Raw genomic sequence first — 15,675 nt, forward strand, 5'->3', positions numbered from 1 at the left:
ACGCGAGCATTGGGCGGTAAACCGCAGCGTTGTCTGAAGAGCCCAATCAAACGCTCTCCTCGTTTATAGGTCATTTTTGTTTGCTTTCAAAGCGAGTGACGTTGCCTACATTCAGCAGTTCTTCTTATCTAATTGGCTGACAAGAGGTGAGGAGCACGCTGAAATGGAGAGGGTTTTGGAGGGGCCGAGCCAGCGTAGTGAAATTATGTAACCAGAAGAGACAGGTGGTGCCGGCATTTGCGACTAGTCCGCTTCCCAATGCATAGCTTGCCATGGCTGGTCACACATCACGATGGCGTGCAACGGAAGGTTACAGATGTCACTAACACGGATCCCTAGCGAACAAAAGTTGGCAGAGCGATGTCGTAAACGTGCCGAAGGGCTCGACAACGCTGTACTGCCACGCAGAAATTATAAGTATACTCAAATAAGTTCATTCTTTCCGGCACTTCCGAGTATCCAGTACCAGACAAAGTGGGCGCAGCCCGAAAACTTTTCGCCAATAGCTGAGGGTCATGGCAAAAAAAAATATAGCATAGGAAATAATTTTTTTGTTGAGTCCATACTTGCATTCTGAGTGTTACACGTAATATCAGGTGGGGAGTTTTCGCGGATTTTGTGGTGTCGAGTGACAGACAGCCGAAGTGAAGGATGGAGGGGGGGGGGGGAGGTGTCAATAAATGTTTGACCAGTCGGAGAGGGCTGATTTCAGAAATGAAATAGAAGCACTTTGGAATAGCATTCTGCTATAGCGCCCCAGAGCCCCATGCAAGTTAGCTTATGTACACGATTGTTTACAAGTGGACTAAGTTTTTCCTGATAGGCTGTGGACGATAGTTTATTGTGGTAAAGCAGCCTTTATTGCGCATGCGCTCCATCATTTTTGCTAACGGTCAATTGTTACGCTTTCCCATTCGAATTTCTCTGTCGCAATGGAGTCAGCGCGATGCCAAAATGAAACATGTTAACTACCTGCATTGCATTTCTACGTCATTACAAGTCATGTGTCGTTAACAATCACTGCGCACACCAATATCTGTAAACTACGCTGAACTGAAAGCTGCGACGTTTCTTTTCTGTGTATTTTTCTCGTTTGCTTCGTTAACACCAAGTACTAATTAGCCCATCCTCACATGCCTCACTTCTGTTTGTAACTGCGATAACCTCCTGCAAGGGAGCTATATGCATCATTATTTACGAATGGACTAACTTACCTTTTTCTACTTCGCACATTAGTGGATGACTAAGTTCCGTTGTATTAATTAAACCATTACGTGTCTTCTGATAAAAGATACCTTTCTAGGGATCGAAAGCGAGAGAAACGCTTTGTGTTATCACATAAAGAATGTTTCGAAACTACAGGCTAAATGATAAAAAATTGATGGAAAAATTGCCATTGCAGTGACAATTGGTCGAGTTAGCCAGCGCTTTGTTTCCACGGCACTTCGACAGCGTCTGAGCGACTGTATACGAAAGTGTCAGAGAGAAAAGGTCCTTACTTTGCGTACTCCATGATAGTCGTATGGCGTATGTGGCCGTCCAAGTGAGTATGCAGCATGACCTGGAGAAAGGAACATTGCGTCACCGCGCACCATCAAGAACCACAGCGTGTGGTCATGTTAAGTATTTTATAAGAACTTGTAGTAAAGTGCCAAGTGCTAAAGTATACTCTAAACAAGCGTTTCGAATTTTCCTCCTGCACTTTTATCTCCATCAGCGCGCAAGACAAACCATTCAAGTGTTTGCAACTAAGCACTGAAATAAATTAGGCTAAGCTTGTAAAGTGGTCGGCTGCGATTTTGAAACACCATATATGTGCATTTTTACCAAGAGAGCAAGATCGCCATGTCTGTTGACGGCATACAGACGAACCACGTTGACAAAGTCGACAGCTGCTGTGCGACTGCACAAACCGACGACGTGTGGCCGAGACTACTCAAAGTATCCGTCATTTTAGCCAGGTCCATGTGCCTTGAATTGGCAGGAACAACAACAACAGAAATGTTCAGTTGAGTTGAGTGATGAACAGCAACAGGGACCTTTGTTTAACACACGCATGCCACGGCTCTTAACTGCTGTTCATACTAATGTGGGAATTAAATTAGTGGAGCATTCTTTTTGCCCACTTGCAGCTATAGGAAGAAAATTTATTCACCCATAGACGTGCGTATAACAGTTACATATATTTACACGGGTGCATACAATGATTACAACCAGTGTCCTTCAATGCTGGTAAAACGTGGCCTCTGAGATCAAGCCAGCATGCATTGAGGAAAAGGGTGCCAGTACGATTTTGGAGGGCCATGAATAAAGCAAATAAGTCCTGCGAAAATAATCCGTAAGGTGGAGTATGTTTTGTCAAAGGAAAAATAACCCGACAGCAGTACCTCAGCCTCCGCACTAAGAATTCTTCTTCAACTGCCAACGTTTCTTTCTGAGAAAGCCGCATTGGTGACTTCGAAGATTGCTGCTAATTTTAAACAAGTGACTTTTTTTTCTGTTACCGTGAATGCTAAAGCTTTCAACTTATGTGATGTGATGACACACAATTTAATGTTAACCGATTTGTACAAGCTTGTCGAAGCGAGGTTTTCATATTGGAATCTAAGTGTCAGAACTTGCTCTAATTGTCAGACAACCCCCTTCTAATCCTACCCTCTCCACCCGCTGCATCAGATCGCCATGATGTCATAGATTCTGACAGCGTCCATGGTTGTTTATTGTTGTTTGCCGCTGAATTGTTTACCGTTCAGGGTGGGTTATGTAGCTTTCTAACAGAACCGAAAACTCAACCTAAGTTTCAAGAACTTCGCCTGCGCAAAAATTCCCTGTATAATAGAAAAAACATTGCAATCACTGAGGTCACACCGACGTGCTGGCTCTGTGGTTTCGATGCGGAATTCAAGAAAGCAATGTTTGGAGCTCCCATTATTCCTTCTTTTTAATCAACTTTTTTCCCGCCAAATAAGCGAAATCACTGTTTTGAAACAACGCTTTAGCTGCATAAATTGAGTTGATATAGGTCTGTAGTCGCCCTTTAAGCATTTGAACAAATGCGAAGCGCACCTTGAACCTTGGGAACGCTACGGCCATCTTGAAAGTGGTTTAGGTCGTGACACGAAGAACGGACGAGGCTGAAGGCACGTTCTCAGGGAGCAGGCGTTGAGACCTCAGTTCTTCGAGGATCACCGCCCAACTAGAAGGCTCACAAAAGCCGAAAATTAGGAGGTTGTGTATTGCGCTCACACTATAAATTGCTGACACATTGCTGAAAAAAATAAAAAAACATGAATTTTTTCACAATTAAAAGAAAATGTTTGATTTTCGGAAAGGAACGAGTCGCCTAGTGTTCCAACACATCATCTTTGTGCGGTTATAGGGAGATAAATGAATCTCATAGGCCATGGCTGGTGCTGTCGACTTTAAAAACTTTTGCAGCATCCGTGTGCTTAGCGTTCTCCTCTTGTACTTCGTCCGATTGCGCTGTCTAACGTTCACCATGACTGTAGCACAAGTAGTAGTTAGAGTGTCTCCTTTTTTTTCAGGCGCCAGCTAGTTGTTCTGTAGCCTGTTGTTAGTCTGTTTGCAGGGGTTACTCATATAGAAAGAAAACCCTCAATATACTTCAGGCGCATGCTCTCTGCCCTTTTCTTGGTCTTGGCGGAGAAGAAGAAGACACCGCAACTTATTACACGGACGGGGACAGTAGACACACCCCAGCGCTGAACTCACAACGAAAGTTTTATTAAAGGCAAAGCAAAATATGTGTCCCCAATAACAACAGAAAGAAACTGAGCAAGCAAACTCTTAACGCAAACAGCAAAACTGTCCTTACATGTTAAATACCTACTCCACGTGCTGATACTATCAACACGTTTGCCATTTGTCGAGAACGGCTCTATCTTTTTCGGTTAGAGCGATCGACGGACGGCTGATACACGCATTGTTGTCCTCAAACCACGTCTTCGTTGTTGAAGAACTTAGGACAGCTTATGAAAACGTATTCTAGGACCTCCCGTGAATGGCCGCACGTGCAACAAGGCACAGCTGAACGACCCCGAGCGAAACGCGAAGAGGCATTCCTTTGACTTATTCGTGCCGCGGCCGTTATTTAAATCACCTCTTTCGTAATAACTTGCACTGTTTCGAGACGTATTCTCCAGCGCGAAGCCTCACTGACGCGACGGGCATGTCGTCAATGCATTGCAAAACTGTGCGAGCTGCGAGCATTCATGGGAGGAATTAAATTCATGTCGTAGGGCAGCGCGTGTCGATAAAGAATGTGTCACGCGAGTTCTACAGAATGTGCGGCCGAATTCGCAGAAGTTTTCGATCTAAGTGTTCTTCGCAATCGGCAAGCTGATATTATGTCCACAGCGTCAGGATTGGCTGCAATCTTATCTTACCAAAAACTCTAGAGTTTTTGGTAAGATAAAAGTTGGTAAGATAAAATTTTGGCCTGTGTGGCAGTGCTACCGCCACACAGGCGAGCACGCTGTGTGGCGTGCTCGCCTGTGTGGCGGTAGCATTGCCCGCGTGACCTTCAAATGTAATTTCATAAAATAAAGCGTAACGCCCGTTTCTACAATGCCTAGATCATGCGCCCACGCGTAACGACAACATATCTCCATGTAATCATCTCACCTCGATGCATTCAAAAGATATCTAAGGAGCCCCTTGCAACGCTAAAGCTGGATAATTTTGACCGTAGTGTGCCGTAAGACGGACGCAGCTAGAATACTCTGAACGTCTACTCTTAGGGATTAACACGGCAAGCTGGGCGAGTTGGTGATGGAACGTGTTCCTACGGGTGAGCAGCTCGACCCGGACAAGAGACGAGAGGAAGTACACAATGCGAGCGCAGTCTCGTCTCTCGTCCGGGTTGCGCTGCCCACCCATAGGAACCTACTCTTAGGGGCCGAAGATAGGAACGGACCGCCACGAACCGTTGTGAGCTAAGCGCGCGGAGACGTGACTTGACCTTATTAAGCAGACCGCCACAACGACAAAGTGGCTGTCGGCAAAGACGAAGGTACTGGCCGGCGGTAGCTCGCCCATTCAACAGGGCCGACTTACCGAAGGCTCTTCGAGCGCAGCTTGGGCTCACCGGGCCGGGAAGCGGAGTGGTATGGTATGGTATTCCTTATGCGATGGCGCACACCCACTGTGGGGGATTGGCCAAGATTTGGATGAAATTAGGCTATCTTTATTAAAAAACTGAAAATGGTAAAGCTAACTGGAGGAAATGAACAAAAATAAAATGTTTAAGAATTCAAGACAATCTCTTTGTAGCAAATATAAAATCCTCCACGGTTGAGCAAATATCCCAGTGGCACGCCGAAACTTCCTCTTTGTCGCCGCGCCTGCACCCGTGAACGTCAGTTAGAGTGGGCACGAGCAAAGAAGGCGAAGCTCTTCGACGCCTGCACCTTGCAGGCTGTGCTGCCTTCAGGTCAATGACTAGCTGACTAAACAATTACTAAAACGAAAAAACTAAAAAAAGACAGCTAAAGAACCGACAAGCAACAGTAAAGAATATATTGCGCGAAAACAAGCAAGACGAGGCACGGGATGCAAGAAAACAAGGAGAAAGGCATAGTAGTACCGAAAATAGAAGTATCGAATGCAGTTTTTTGGAGGCTAGACTAATTTACCTTTCTAGCTCGTCCGATTCTTGGCCAATCCCCCCATAGTGGGCGCGAACCGCAAATAGAGGCGATCGAACAATGCCGCCAGGTTTATTCGAGGGGACAAAATTATGAAATAATGCCTTCGACGTACGTAGTCGTTGACTTCATATGCGAGCAGCTCATCCTTATGCGTGCACGTCATCAAGAGTGCATTCCGATCCAGCTCTCTGGTTGACGCATGTTGGAAAGCACACGTGGCGAAGCATTTGAAGTAGATGCGAACGTAGAGCCTAGACGTTGGTGGCGCGTACCACCTACTCTGGCAGATTGGGCAAGAACCCGGGGTAGTTCAATGTAAAATAAGTAAAAGAAATGCAAATCGGCCTACTCTTGACATTTGCTGAAAGACGTACGCCGCCTTTAACTCGAACGCCCATGCAGAGGAAAACGGAGAGAAACGGTGGGCTTTGCGCGAAGGTCGGGGGGGGGGGGGGAGCAGCACAATATTTGCGGCAATGGGCATCAATGTTGTGCGACAGTCGCTAATAATCTACACAGAACTGTTATTCAACCAATAAATAAATAAATAAATAAATCTGTGAAACAATCACATGATTAATTAATTTTATTCGGCTAAAAAGAGCACAATAGGTATATAAACCAGGAGACTCCAGAACCATGATATTGTAGAAGGGGTGCCTGTAGTGTGTGTGTGTGTGTGTGATAACTTTATTTGGAATCCGGCGATTGGGAGGCCCGGGCCTGGGGCCGCCTAGATGGCCACTGGGAGCTGCTGCTCCCGTGCGGCTTCCTTGGCTCGCTGGACGGCCCAAAGTTGGTCTTGGAGTTCTGAGCTGAGCAGCACGGCCGACCACCGCGCCCGTAGATTTTCTGGGGAGACTGCCATTTTATTTTGGTATATTTCACATCCCCACAACATGTGTTGAAGGGTGGCTCTAACAGACTTGCATAGCTTGCACATATCGCTCTCGTATATATCGGGGTAGAAAGTTTTTAGTTGCACGGGACTCGTATAAGTTTCTGTTTGAAGTCGCCTCCAAATAACGGACTCAGCTCTGTTCAGTTTAGTGTGAGGCGGTGGTAATACCCGCCTCCGATTTTGATAGAATTTGGTAATATCACTAAATCTTGTTAATACATCTTTTTCTCTCCAGATTTCCTCCTCCGCGTTCTCCTGACCGATGGAAGTCACTCTTTGCTCAGCTCGGCGAGTAAGACCTCGAGCTTCGCGGTGTGCTACCTGGTTGAGGTTGACTGCGGGAATGTCTGGAGTCGTATGCGCTGGGAACCAGATCAATTGCCTGCCGTTCCTCTCTGCATTGGAGAACTTTGCTTCATTGACTCTGATGATGTGCCATGCCTCAGGAGAGATCCTACCCTTTGCATAATTTCTAATGGCCGCTTGAGAATCGCTAATGATGTACCGAGCATTCGTGGAGACCAATGCTAGTGCAATGGCTACCTCCTCTGCGGTCTCGGAATGTTTGGTATTAACTGGTACGCTTGTAAGGGGTTTTTGGGTGTGATCTACGATTACTGCTACATAGCTATTTCTGTCTGGGTATTCAGCCGCGTCTACGAAAGTTGCTCTGTCGTCTGACCCAAAGCTTCGGATAATTTTCTCTGCTCTACTCTTGCGTCTGCCGTCATTGTAACCTGGATGCATGTTCTTGGGTATATTTGGTACTAGGAGTTTGTCACGAATTTCTCTCGTTATCGTGCTCTTTTCCCCGTATAGATTGTGATAATTCATTCCTAGTTTGCTTAGTATATGCCGTCCCGTTTTGGTTTTGGTTAGTCACTCTGCTTGAGATGTTTGTTGTGCTTCTATGAGTTCGTCCAGTGTGTTGTGGAGTCCTAACTTTAGCAAGAGATCTGTGCTCGTACTGATGGGAACCCCTAGCGCTAGTTTGTATGCCTTTTTTATCATGTTGTTAATTTTACGCTTTTCAGCTGCAAACCAATTGTGGAAGGCTGCTATGTATGTGATCTGACTGATTACGAATGATTGTATCAGCCGTATGATACTTTCTTCCTTCATACCTTGGTGCTTGTTAGTAATTCGTTTGATTAATCTCATGGTGTTTGTTACCTTTGTGTCTAACTTCTTTACGGTTTCCGTATTTGTGCCTTTGTTCTCGATTACCAGACCCAGCACTTTGAGCTGGTTGACTATTGGGATATTCCGCCCGTTCTTGGTGTGTAGCTTGATTTCCTCATGAGCCTTGTTTCTGTCGTATCCTTTGGGAGGCCTGCCTCTAAGTGTGGGGCGGTACAATAGAAGTTCAGATTTCTCTGCAGAGCATGTGAGGCCTGTTCCTATGAGGTGTTCCTCTACTGTGTTAATTGCTGTCTGGAGTCGTTGTTCTATTGATCCGTCGCTGCCATCACAGGTCCAGATAGTAATATCGTCCGCGTAGATTGTGTGATTCAGGGACTCTATGTGATTTAATTTTTCGGGGAGTCCCATCAAGACGAGATTAAACAGCATCGGCGAGATGACAGCGCCTTGCGGCGTGCCGGCCCCTCCTATGTCGATCTCGGGCGACTTGAGCCCTCCGACGGAGATGACTGCTTTCCTATCTGATAGGAAGCTCTTGATGTAGTTATACGTCCGTTGCCCTAGTCCTATTCGTTCGATGTTTTCCAATATGGTTGCGTGGTTGGCATTATCGAAAGCTTTTTTAAGATCAAGGCCCAAGATGGCCCTTGTCGAGCGCGTGTTATAATCGATTATCTGATGCTTAAGTTGGAGCATCGCATCTTGTGTCGAAAGATTTTTCCGAAATCCTATCATTGTATCTGGGTATATGGTATTATCCTCTAAGAAGTTGTCTACTCTGTTTAAAATTACATGTTCCATTAATTTTCCGACGCAGGATGTTAGGGAGATTGGTCTGAGGTTGTCTATCTCAAGCTTCTTACCAGGTTTTGGAATAAGCGTTATCGTCGCTTTCTTCCATTGAGCTGGCACTTCTCCTTTTACCCAACACTCGTTTATGTATTCTGTTAATTTGGCTATCGATTCATCATCCAGGTTCCTGAGAGTCTTGTTGGTTATACCGTCCGGGCCTGGGGCGGATTTGGTGTTTAACTTTTGTAGGGCCGCGCGGATTTCTGCCTCCGTGAGTTCCTCGTCTAATTTTGCGTTTGTATTCCCGTTGTAGCTAGGATAGATGCAAGGGGGTGCCTGTGTTAAGTATTTCTGCTGTAATTCATTGAGAAATTCCTCTTCTGTACCCTCATATGCGTGTATTAACTTATTAATGGCTTGCATGTGATTTTTCTTGTTATTGTCATGGTCAAGCAGGAACCTGAGCATGTGCCACGTTTTGCCGGTGCTTAATTGTCCGTCCATGGAATTACATATCTCGTCCCATTGTTGCTTGGTCAATTGCTTAGCATGTTCTTCTATTTTTTTGTTGAGGAGTGCTATGCGCTTTCTTAACTTTCTGTTATGCTTCTGACCGCTAAGTCTATTCTGAAGCGACTGCTTAGCTTCCCACATGTAGAGAAGTCTGCTGTCGCATTTATCCAAGTTAGATTCAGGTGGTGCTATTTTTGTGGCAGCTTTGACGTCATCACTGAGTTCCTTAGTCCATTGTTCTATGTCTGCGATTGATCGTTGATGTGTCTTCTCTCGCGTTCTACGAAATAGATCCCAGTCTACTAATTTGATCTGTCGTTCCTTGGGTCTATTCGGCCCTTCTCTGACGTGTAACTCCAATATGCGGTGGTCACTACCCAAATCTTCCAGTGTGTTGTGCCACGTCGCCTTTTCAATATTCTTGGTAAAGGTTAGGTCTGGGGTTGTGTCCCTGTTTAGCGCCGTGCCTACTCTGGTTGGAGTGGCGGGGTCTGTGACAAGCGTGAGGCCTAATTCTTGCGAGTCGTTCCATAAGTCCCTTCCTTTTGCTCTGGTATATAAGTATCCCCACGTGGTGTGTGGGGCATTAAAGTCTCCTCCTATAACTACCGGATTTTCTCCAGCAAGTCTGAGTGTTTTCTGGAATAGGTTCTTGAATTTGTGTTTATGTAGCATGGGGTTACTATAAATGTTGAGAATAAATAAGCTACGTCCTGTCTTTTTTTGTGGGATGAGTTCCAATAGAATATTGTCAATGTGCGTTATGCCTGTGTTGTGCTGCATGCAAGTTATGTTTCTTTTTACCAGCGTAGTTAATGCCCTGGTGTCCCCTTCGGCATAGCCAAAAGATCTGTATCCTGCTAGCTTTGCAATCCCGTGTGTTTCCTGCAGAATAATGACGTCCGGTGTATCCTTGTCTTTCAAATACTGCTGCAAAACTGACTTTTTGTTTTCGTAACTTCTACAATTCCACTGCCATATCCTGAACCCTTCTTTAGCGCGCCTCATTTCGGGTGCGACCATGGGAGGGAGACGGGAGGTTGGAGAGAAGCTGATCTTATATAATTAGGTGGTTGTGAAGTGGGTAAGGATTGTGGTGCTTCTGACGCAACAGAGGGGAGTCCATTACCTGGTGACTGGTTTGCCTCTAGGATGTCTAATCTACTCATAATTGCTGCTATTGCCTTAGCCATTTCAGTCATCATTGCGTCCCGTTTTTCATTTGACTTTTGTATTTCTGCTAGGCTCTTTTGAATATCGGCTAATGCTTTATTAAGAGTAAGAATTTATCTGTTATTAGCTCAAATTTGAAGTATACCGTTGACGGAAAATACAAGATGACGCGTACGTAAAGCATTTTGTCGTAAACTTAAAGTGGGCTAATAAAAGTGCAAAACATGAACACGAAGCTTGCTGATTTATTTTTGCGGATCAGACACATATTTAGATGAGTTATATGACTTTAAAGGCCGGATTTCTTGAGTTAGTCTTGTCCAGAGTGGCGTGGCAACATGTATGTGAATATGAAAGCTAATCGTAACTCCTTATATTTGAGACTGCAAATGATGAGGATTATATGGATGTTATAAAGTAAGCGGTGATTTGGTGTGATATTTGTATCGACGGCCATTCTTTAATGCGGCGGATAAATTGGAAAAGTATTGAGCTTATGGCGTAAATGATATAAAGGACTAGTTGAAGTATATTAAACAAGTCATAGGCGTAACTTGCAGACGCTTTTTTGCGTCGAAAAAGAATGAAGTGGAGCGCGGTATTTTGAACAACTTCAAGGGGGGAAAGCAAGTCAAGGGAAGTAGTGTAGCGAGTTAAAGATGTTTTGTTAAGTTAGTAAACACACCATCTTGGGTAATGTTTGTCCTATGTTTCGCTTTGTCGTTTCAACAATATTCAGCAGCGCTAGTTTAGTCAACTTTCTTCTGAAGTAATCTGTTCTTGTTTTTTGTTTTTTCGCTAACAGCTCATGCTATCTTTTTAACAACTGAATCCTGATGTTCAAATATAATATTGTTACAACGCGACTATATGTTTTAGGTCTGCTAGAATTTGTTTATGCAACCCACTCCTTATGTTATACCCCTCGTTGAGTTTGGCTTTAAGGTAATAAAGCGAAACAATATGATATGCGTGATATTTTTCTTAATCGAGTGAGCTAGCTTTACTAGTTTGGCTAATAAAAATAACATCGATATCGGATGGTACTTTTTCAGGTTCATTTTACCTCCTTTCTTGAATATAGCAAAGAAAGTTTTGCCACTTGATGATTTACAGGGAAGTGTTCTGACGAAAACATGTGGCTGATAATATGAGAAAAATATTTTACTTAATCCGATCATCTCTTTAGTAAATCTTAGATACTGTACTTTTTAGGGACAGTATTAGTTTAACTGGTTTCACTAGGATCAACAGGACGTAAGCAAAAAACGAGTTGGATTGCTAAGAAGCGCAGGGATAACCTTATCTGCACTGTTTGCGCATTTCCGAGTCGTGGTAATAGCGAGAGAGGCGAAGAAGCTGTCGAATGCTTTTGCTATTTCTTCTTTGTGCAGTTGGCGACAATAGCGTTAGTTCCAATTACTGGAATATGGTTTTTCGTTATATTATTGTTCAAGGCAGAAGCAAATGTTCAGGTGGCACCTATATAATTTTCGGCTTGTTTAATCCCAAATTCATAGTAGCTTTCCTTCGGGGGGTGGGGGGGGGGGGGCGTGAGTCAATCTCTGTTACGATTGCTAGTTTCTTTTTGTACTTCTTGCACTGATTCTTGCACTGATTCTTGCACTGAGCATGCTGATTGTTAAGAAACTTGGCGCACTTTTCATTTGTGGACTTGGCAGAGCAAACATCCTGCTAAGTTTCAAAGGACTAATAACGCAAAATGGCTTCTATATATCATGCTTTATTCTTGCGTTACATTATTAGGTATTATTCTTTATTAGTTATTAGTTTATTATTACTTATTTGTCGGTGTATTAGATGGTGCGTGGGGCTGCTATGGGAAAATACAACTGGATGGGAGTCAGTGACACCTTGGATTGTTATTATGTTATATTGTGCTTCAACGTTCAATGTCTATGATTCGTGTGAGTGTCGTAATTGACTGTCACAGGTCATCTTGTGGAAGTAAGCCATGTACCCGTAGCTGATTAGTTCGTTTTGTGGGGTATCATTGCTACTGTCGCCTACCGATAATGACTCGTTAATTGCTGTTACGGTGACCTGTAAACAGCTTTTCCAGTTCAAGCAGAAAGTGTTCATTTCTGTTTTGAGAACACTTGTATATACATTCTCTTTTCCTTTTTCTTTCTTTTTTTATTCACAAGGTGTTTAGCGCAGCGGCGTAGTGCTATTTTAAGAAAAAGTGCTCCACACCACGTTGTAATTTCAAACAATGTAAAGAATGGAACACTTTACGTATATCGCCAATTTTCCACGTTTTCCGCATCGCTTATTGCAATATATCGGCGAGATTTGCAATTCACCTCCAAATGATGATCAGGAAGGTGCATTTTGGTCAATGAAAAGACTTATTATGTTTAGCCGCAATACATCGAATACTGTGATAGGACATGTGTTGATCAAGGTGGCGCAATGCCTGAAGTTCGATCATTATAACAAAAACAGGCGCTTTTTCTTTTTAATGCTTTTTTTTATTTACAAGCATAGGCACGTGTGATATTACACGATGACTTGCAGTTCACTACGCATCGTTCTCTTGTTAAGTCGATTAGTAGTTCTCCTTATAAAGATAATTACACACCGTTCTGTCGTCCACAATATAAAGCCCTGCTCGGCTTTTATTCTTTTTATTTTCTGTTTTTACGTTTTACTACTATTTAAAAGAGCCACTTGTTACGTTGGCTTAGATGATCGTTGAAGAACATTTGGCTGGTACAGTCGGACTTCGATATAACGAAGTTCTGCATGCAGCGACAAACCACTTTAAATAGCAAATTTCGTTAATTCGAGGTTCTAAAGTTTTAGTATTAAAAACAACTTTACGAACGCCCAGAGCATTTCTTGTGGCTAGTGTCTTATTATTGATGTTACTTATTTAAGATATGTATATCTCGTCAGAGATTGTAGAAATTATAGAGATTATCGTAAACACTTATAAAACAAATTGTAAGAAGGTCGGGTCATCATAGCGCAGTTACGTGCACCAGCGCGTGCTGTGCAGGTCGCGCCGAGAGCAACGAACCGACGGGGCTCATGGCGTCTGAGATTAGCGCGTGTTGCGTCGCGCGGCGCTGTAAATCTTGAAAGCCATAGTTGACCGCTCTTAGTGGCCGCAGTGGAGATACGGATATTCTTCATGGGCAAAAAAATTAAGCAGAAACACTTAAGACTGCTTACGTGCGGGAATGCGAATATAATCACTTAGGTGAAGTGTTTTCGATTGATGTTTTCGACATGCATTAAAGTTCTTTCTGCTGAATCAGTGTGTGTGCTTGCGTATACGTTGGCCACAGGTTGGAAACTGTTGCAAAGTGCAAATGACAACGAAGACGGAAAAAAACTGCGTTCTCAAGCCGTCCGTGCCGGAGCGGGTTGAGAACGTCTGAACAAAGGGCTGTCACTGAATAAACGGGCGCAGTGTTCCCGTTCTTGTGTGGGCGTTATTATGCTCCTGGCCATCCGGCCGGATGCCGTTCCCGCCCGGTAGCAGTCATAACAGTTGAGTTATAACAGTGGCGACGAGCAACGAACCAGCACCTTGATGACGGCGAATACTCCTGCCATGGCGTACCAAGTTCCACAGTCTGACGACGCCAAGGACAAGTGGTCGTCCTACTACATCACAGTCGAGTCGTACTTCGAGGGTAACGACATAGTCGACGACGCTAAGAAAAGGGCGCTTCTCATCTCGGCACTGGGCTCGAAGCCTATCGACGTACTGAGTGGGCGCTGTGCTCCGCGGAAGGTGAACGAGTTAACCTACGTGGAAGCGGTTACCATTGTCGAAGAATTTTACGCACCCCCGCCAAATGAGATAGCCGTAAGCTTCAAGTTCTTTACCCGCATTCAATGGGAAGAGGAATCAGCTCAACAGTTTACCGTGGAGCTTCGACGCCTGGCTGATAAATGCAACTTCGGGACCATGTTGAACCGCCTGCTGCGAGGCAGGATTGTGTGCGGAATTCGTAGCAGTGACGTGCAGAAGGCACTGCTTTCTCACCCGAAACTGACATTGCAGGAGGCAGAAAACATTGTGCTTGCAGCAGAAGCTGCACGACAGGGTGTTCAGCTTATGAAGCAGACGGAACCGAAAGAAGAGCCCGAGCTTCACAGACTAGCGGGCGACCGACGGCAGCGACAGGCAGGAAAAACCTGCAGTCAGGCGAGTGGATCGTCTAAAGGCTATCATCGGTGTGGAAGCCGCGAGAACGGTGAGGCGACTGGTGCCTTTAAACACGCCATATGTTTCAACTGTAGGAAAAAGGGGCACCTAGCGGCCGTGTGTCGATCTAAGGAAAAGCGACCGCACCAGAGCTTGGCGCTGAGCAGGGGCTCAATGGAAAATGCCGAAGCCGAGCTCTCCACACAGTTGTATACACTAAAGCCGCAACCAACCGCAGACAACGGAATCGTCAGCCCGGTACGACGCAATTTCTGCTGGGGCGGAGCCAACATCGTGATGGAAATTGACACCGGCTCACCCGTGTGCGTGGTGTCCTGGGACGTCTACTACCAACATCGCACAAGCTGGCCCTGCCTTGAAAAATCCAGCTTGAAGTTGTCATGCTACTTGGGACCGTTGCCTATAGCCGGGAAGCTAACGCTCCCAGTTTCATACTGCGGCACGACTGTTACGGCGTCACTGACCGTTGTGCGCGTCTCCGGACCAAGCCTGTGTGGCCGTGATCTCATCCAGGCGCTGAACATAGAAGGGGCTGCAGTTTTCAGCGTGTCCAGCATTAAGGAGCAAGGGCTAAACTTGCAAGCGATCCTGTGTGAGTACGAGGACGTGTTTGCACCTGAACTGGGTCTGTTCAAGGTTCCGCCTGCTTATCTATACATGAAGGAGGATGCGGTTCCAAAGTTCAAAGCCAGGCCACTTCCATGTCCAATGCGAGGAAAGGTTTCTAACGAGCTGGACAGGCTTGTTAAATCCGGAGTTCTGTCCCCTGTGGCTCACTCGGACTGGGCGACGCCGATAGTTCCGGTAATGAAGAAAGACGGAACAGTCCGATTGTGTGGCGATTACAAGCTAACGGTAAATGCCAGCTGTGTGACGGAGCAGTACCCACTCCCGGAAATCAATGACCTTTTGCTGCACTGCACGAGGGTGACGTTTACAGCACATTGGACCTTCGAGACGCCTACAACCAGGCTCCCCTGGATGAGCAGTCAAAGAAGCTGACGGTCATTAACACACATCGGGGATTATTCGGCTTTAATCGCCTGCCATTTGGTGTGTCTTCTGACCCAGCTATCTTTCAGTGAATAATGGGCAGCGTCCTGAACGGTTTGCCGGAAGTCCAGGCGTACTTGGACGACGTTTTGGTTGCCGAGAAGGGAAATGGCGGCGGAAAGGACCTCAAGGCAGTTCTCCAACGCTTTCGAGAGTACAGCGTCAAGCTAAGGAAGGACAAGTGCACCTTCAGGAGGCCTGAGGTTTCGTATCTTGGCCACAAG

The 15,675-nt window shown here is 45.2% G+C and overlaps 1 protein-coding gene across 1 annotated transcript; it reads left to right on the top strand.

The window, feature by feature from the left end:
* The first annotated feature begins 13,777 nt into the window (after positions 1-13,777).
* On the top strand, positions 13,778-15,400 carry LOC142578255 (uncharacterized). The gene has a single exon (XM_075687656.1). It carries the CDS (start codon positions 13,778-13,780, stop codon positions 15,398-15,400), a length of 1,623 nt encoding a protein of 540 aa, XP_075543771.1.
* The last annotated feature ends 275 nt before the right edge of the window (positions 15,401-15,675 follow it).

This window comes from Dermacentor variabilis, chromosome 4 (genome assembly GCF_050947875.1).
Source record: "Dermacentor variabilis isolate Ectoservices chromosome 4, ASM5094787v1, whole genome shotgun sequence".
NCBI classification, from domain to species: Eukaryota; Metazoa; Arthropoda; class Arachnida; order Ixodida; family Ixodidae; genus Dermacentor; species Dermacentor variabilis.